This window comes from Kryptolebias marmoratus, linkage group LG19, assembly GCF_001649575.2.
Source record: "Kryptolebias marmoratus isolate JLee-2015 linkage group LG19, ASM164957v2, whole genome shotgun sequence".
Lineage (NCBI taxonomy): Eukaryota > Metazoa > Chordata > Actinopteri > Cyprinodontiformes > Rivulidae > Kryptolebias > Kryptolebias marmoratus.
In genome coordinates this window covers 12264509-12269719 of record NC_051448.1, presented here as the reverse complement: position 1 = coordinate 12269719, position 5211 = coordinate 12264509, and the positions used below count along the sequence as shown (strand labels likewise).

At 49.6% G+C, this 5211-nt stretch overlaps 1 protein-coding gene across 3 annotated transcripts in view; it reads left to right on the top strand.

Moving 5' to 3' along the window:
* sgk1 (serum/glucocorticoid regulated kinase 1) overlaps positions 1–4847 on the top strand; it is a 29267-nt gene extending 24420 nt beyond the window's left edge. The window contains exons 1-10 of one of the 3 annotated variants that reach the window (XM_017427332.3): positions 49–1765; positions 1875–1950; positions 2155–2230; positions 2329–2517; positions 2625–2756; positions 3435–3671; positions 3755–3850; positions 3952–4107; positions 4199–4288; positions 4444–4847. In XM_017427332.3, the coding sequence (XP_017282821.2) occupies positions 1570–1765; positions 1875–1950; positions 2155–2230; positions 2329–2517; positions 2625–2756; positions 3435–3671; positions 3755–3850; positions 3952–4107; positions 4199–4288; positions 4444–4611 (1416 nt within the window). In that variant the 5' untranslated portion in view covers positions 49–1569 and the 3' untranslated portion in view covers positions 4612–4847. Of the gene's footprint in view, positions 1–48; positions 1766–1874; positions 1951–2154; positions 2231–2328; positions 2518–2624; positions 2757–3434; positions 3672–3754; positions 3851–3930; positions 4108–4198; positions 4289–4443 lie in introns of those variants that run through there. The other 2 variants (XM_017427331.3, XM_037981604.1) reach the window with 2 other exon arrangements.
* Positions 4848–5211: the final 364 nt, after the last annotated feature.

Sequence of the window (5211 nt, the reverse complement as noted above, 5' to 3'; positions counted from 1 at the left end):
TTTTTTTTTTTTTTTAACACGCAGTGGTCCGTGAATTTAGCCTTCACAGGTCACATATCGTCTTACTTCCTCTCATTCCTCAGAGGGGGGGTTAAACTTGAACCAGGTGCTTTATATAACCCAACTCAGCCCGGGGTATTCTTTCATTGTACCGACGCTCAAAACGCAGCACGGAGTCTCTAATTATTATGTATTTAATTTTCTGGGTTCTGGGGAAAGGGTTATGAAGAACTAATATCTTAACTGTTGTAGATAGCTCTTCGCCTCCTCAGTATGAGGAAATGGAGGCTAGCAGCTTGGCGCCACCGAGACCAAAGCGGCCATCTCAAAACAGCCCAAATCTTCAAAATATCACAGCGGATAACATCAACGCCGTTTCATAGACCTTTTACGTTGCAGTCAATGCCGCATTGCCCAGTTATGTAAACAGAATATTTACTGTGGTTATTTACAGGCGCCAACAGCGACCGCTACAGCTAGCTGTAGCAAACGCTAGCGGTGGCTGTAGCTAGCTGTAGCACTTCCACCGCAGCTTGGGCTCAAATCCGGCTGCGGTTTCAGCCAAAGGTAGCCATGCAATGCAGAAGTGACAGCAATGTAAAGGTTTAAATGAGAACCACAGCAGGAACCGCTATGAAATTTTCGAGATTCAAGCTGTTTCCGGGCAACAAAAATCTAATTTGGTGTTTGGTTGTGTGCATAACTAGCCGATCAGTCTGTCCCGTTGGATGAAAACAATTTTTTTTTTTCTAAACTGAGGTTCTTAAAAGGGCTGTCTACAATAAACAAGGTGTAAATTCCCTGTAGCTTCACTGCAGAACCCTACTTCAGAATGGTTGGAATAGGCCTTTAAAGAGCTTTGCCTGGTTTTTAACTCTTCTTCATCTGGAGCTGATGTGTCCGGGAGTTTCTCACTCTGTACTTTTCCACTACCAGCTGCTTTTTCTTGGCACGCTGCCTCCCTCCGCTCGGGCTCTCCCTCCCCATTTCTTTTTTTTTTTTTTTATTTGTGTGTGTGTGTGTGTGTGTGTGTCAAGTAGAGGAATGGGTGGCTGCGTCACTCCGCTGGCTCTTTCCATTTGGACGCAGCCAGGCAGTTAAGCCGATATGCTTAGTAAGGAGGCTATCAGATGATTTTTGTGTCCTTAACGTAGGCGAGCGGGTACAGTATGCGTGTTGCTTGAATAGCCGTGAAACTTTAGAAGCGACAGGCTCGGCTTCACATTCCCACTATTGTCCGGGAGCTCTCTCCCTTTTCCTCCTGTAAGATCTGCGGCTTTGAGTGGAAACAAGATGTGACGCAAGCAGGCCCGTGTGCGGCAAACCTTGTCATGGAATTGCACAAACAAATATGTGCAAATCAGCCCGGCCGGTGGTGTTTGGGAAAAGTTTCCTCTCCGCTGTTTTTGCTCAGCCCCTCTGACGCAGGCACACCGAGGTGCGGCTGTGACGCCGGGGGCCCCGAGCGCTCCTATTGGTGGAGAGAAGGTCAATCACCTTGTCATCGGAGGAGGAGGGGTGGAATGTGTGTGTGTGTGTGTTAATGTGGGTGGTAGTGTGTGTGTGTGTATGGGCGGGGGAGGGGGGGGTGTAGCTCCACCTTCCTCCGCCTTTATAAACCAGGAGTGGAAAGTGCAAAGTTTCAGTTTGGATTGTAAACGGCTGATGAGCGCAGAGGAGCTCCTCATCATGACGATCAAAACAGAAACAGAGAAGCCCGAGCTGACCTACTCAAAAACCAAAGGCCTGTTGGAGTTAGTCGCCGGTATTGAGATTTTTCTTTTACTCAAGAGGGTTCTGGTCCAATCTCCTCGCCTTGATCAGCATTTTAATATTCTTCTTCTCTCTCTCTCTTCCCCGTGTTTGTTTTGCAGCTTTTATGAAACAGAGGAGGATGGGTCTGAACGACTTCATTCAGAGACTCGCCACAAACGCCTACGCCTGCAAGCAGTGAGTACCGTCTGACTCACGTTATTGTTCTGCCTCCTCGGGAGGACAAAACATTGGGAAACTTGAGCGCGGAATGCGAGTGATTTGTCCTTCTGGGGGACATTTTGTCACCTGATCTGGCTCCCCCGTGCTCAGCTGATTCACGTTTGGAAAAAGTTTGCGTTGCTTCATCCTAAACGTTTTGTTTGTTTGCCTCTCCCGCAGTCCCGAAGTCCAATCTATCCTGAACTTGAATCCTCCGCAGGAAGCCGAGCTGATGAACGCAAACCCTTCCCCTCCTGTAAGTGTGACTGATTGCTTCTCCCCTGGTTCTCATATTGCAGCCATGCGTGTTCCCCCTGCCCTGTTTTAATCGCTCCCGTCTGTTTCTCCTTTTAGCCCAGTCCATCCCAGCAGATCAACCTCGGCCCGTCGTCCAACCCCTCCGCCAAGCCCAGCGACTTCCACTTCCTGAAAGTGATCGGCAAGGGCAGCTTTGGCAAGGTGCTCCTGGCCCGCCACCGCACCGACGACCAGTTTTACGCTGTCAAGGTGCTGCAGAAGAAGGCCATTCTCAAGAAGAAGGAGGTTAGGATTAGCGCACAGGCACACGCCCGCAGCTAGAAAACGGGACGACGTCACGCGTCGTGTTTTGCGTCAACTCCTCTGACCTTTTTGCTCTTTGTTTTTTTCAGGAGAAGCACATCATGTCAGAGAGGAACGTGCTCCTAAAGAACGTCAAGCACCCGTTTTTGGTGGGCCTGCACTACTCCTTCCAGACGGCGGACAAACTCTATTTCGTCTTGGACTACATCAACGGAGGAGAGGTGAGTTATTTGCTGAACCGTTGCCCGGAAAGAAAGTGGAGAGGAGGCCGAGCTATGTGAAGGAGAAGAAAGTAAAGAAGTCTTTAAATCGAGTCGCGTAGAAAAGAGGGGACATCCTGACATGGGAGGCAGAATAGAAGTTGTCCCTCCCTTGTCTTTTTTTTTTTCTCTCTCTAACTAAAGGAAGCACAGCTCAGGAAATCACGGGATGGGCTGGGGACAGCAGGAGAAACTTGAAGCCAAAATTAGCAGCACCACTGAGACTCCGTGTGTGTCTAATCGAGCTAATTTCCTGCGATTGTTGCACGAGCAGAGACAGAGCTTATTAAGTATGGACTTCATCAGGAAGCAGGGAACATGTACTCGGCCCTCTCTTCCATCCTGCTTATCTCTCGCTCTCTGTTTCTTTCCACTTTTTGGCCTTTTTTATAAAAAAAAAATAATAATAGTAATCCGTCTCCTCTTGTGAAACATTTTAAGCCGTCGCCTTCCTGTCTTTTATATTTCCTCCCATCCGGTTTCCTCTCTAACTCTCGTCTTTTTTTTTTAAATATTAGCCTCTCACTCACAGTAATTTCCCCCAACTGCTTGCTTTTATCTCCTCTGCGCTGTAATTTCACCGCAGCGGACAGGTGTTAACGTGACTAATGCGGATTTTCCTCCTTCTGTCCGTTGCAGTTGTTCTACCACCTGCAGAGGGAGCGCTGCTTTCTCGAGCCCAGAGCCAGGTTTTACGCCGCGGAGATCGCCAGCGCGCTGGGTTACCTGCACTCCCTCAACATCGTCTACAGGGACTTGAAGCCCGAGAACATCCTGCTGGACTCACAGGGGCACATCATTCTCACAGACTTCGGGCTCTGCAAGGAGAACATCGAACCGAATGGGACCACGTCGACCTTCTGCGGTACGCCAGAGGTAAGGAGAGGATGCTCGATCGCGCAAAACGATTTTTTTTTTTTTGGCAATTCGGGTGACTTAACCTGCTGTTTTCTTTCCAGTATTTGGCTCCTGAGGTGCTACACAAGCAGCCGTATGACAGGACAGTAGACTGGTGGTGCTTAGGGGCTGTTCTGTATGAGATGCTCTACGGCCTGGTACGTTCCGTTAAATAATCCGCAACATTTATTTATTTTACTTTTTTAAACACGATAAGCGTCCGTCGCCTTTCTAACAGGGCTCTCTCGTCCCTCGACAGCCTCCGTTCTACAGCCGCAACACGGCGGAGATGTACGACAACATCCTGAACAAGCCTCTGCAGCTCAAACCCAACATTTCCAACGCAGCCCGACACCTGCTGGAGGGCCTGCTACAAAAGGACCGGACCAAGAGGCTGGGCTGCACAGACGACTTCGTAAGTCTTCACGCGATCGCTTTTGGACACCTCGTGTTTACGAATGGCAAACGACAAGTTTTAATTATGTATTTGTGTGTCAATTCCCCAGGTCGAAATCAAGAACCACATCTTTTTCTCTCCCATCAACTGGGACGACCTCAACGCCAAGAAGATCACCCCTCCCTTTAACCCTAATGTGGTAAGCTACCCACTCTCTCATTTCCATTTATGTAACCGGATCAAAAGCACAGAACATGTCCAATTACGGCAAAGTACTGTAAAAGCACGACTAATCCCTTCCTCGTCTCCTCTTCTCCCTTTTTTTTCTTTTTTTTTTTTCCCCCCTGGTTGCAGACGGGACCCAACGACCTGCGGCACTTCGACCCCGAGTTCACGGACGAGCCGGTTCCCAGCTCCATCGGCTGCTCCCCGGACTCAGTGCTCGTCACGTCCAGCGTCAACGAGGCAGCCGAGGCCTTCGTGGGCTTCTCTTACGCCCCGTCCATGGACTCCTACTTATAGGACTTGAACGCAAGCGCTCAGCGTGGAGACTAGTCTTTGCTCACTGAACACAGACCCACTGTGCCGTGCCGCGCCGCGCCGCGCCGCGTGGACTTTGCATCTTGACCCCCCCCCCCAATCATCTCCCATCGGAGTGGTTGATTTCTATTTATTTTTACCCTGCAAGAGCTCTTCACCTACACGTGCACCTGCCATTTTCCCTTCAGACTCTTGAATGCATTTTGTGTACTTGCTAAGAGAGAGCGTCTGCTGTAATTAATGACCAGTTTTTGGGACCGTCACCATTGACCTAAACCTGCTTGGCAGTCCCAACCCCCCCCACCCGTTCCTCACCCGATGGTGGAGGTCTTTTGCACATAAAGCTCAGGCAGCTTCAACAGCCATCCCTTCATCCTGACATCACAAGCACGCATCAAATCTCCCACCTTTTGTCAAAAAGGCTGGAAAAGATGGTCGTTTTTCACCCGTGTAGCGAAACCTCTTCCCTCCGCCACCCACAGGGGACCTACCTGCTGAGAAGCTTGGAGATCACTTTTTGGTGCTTTTTTTTTTCTTCTCTCGTGTTTTGATAATGGGAGTGTGTGTGTGTGGGGGGGGGGG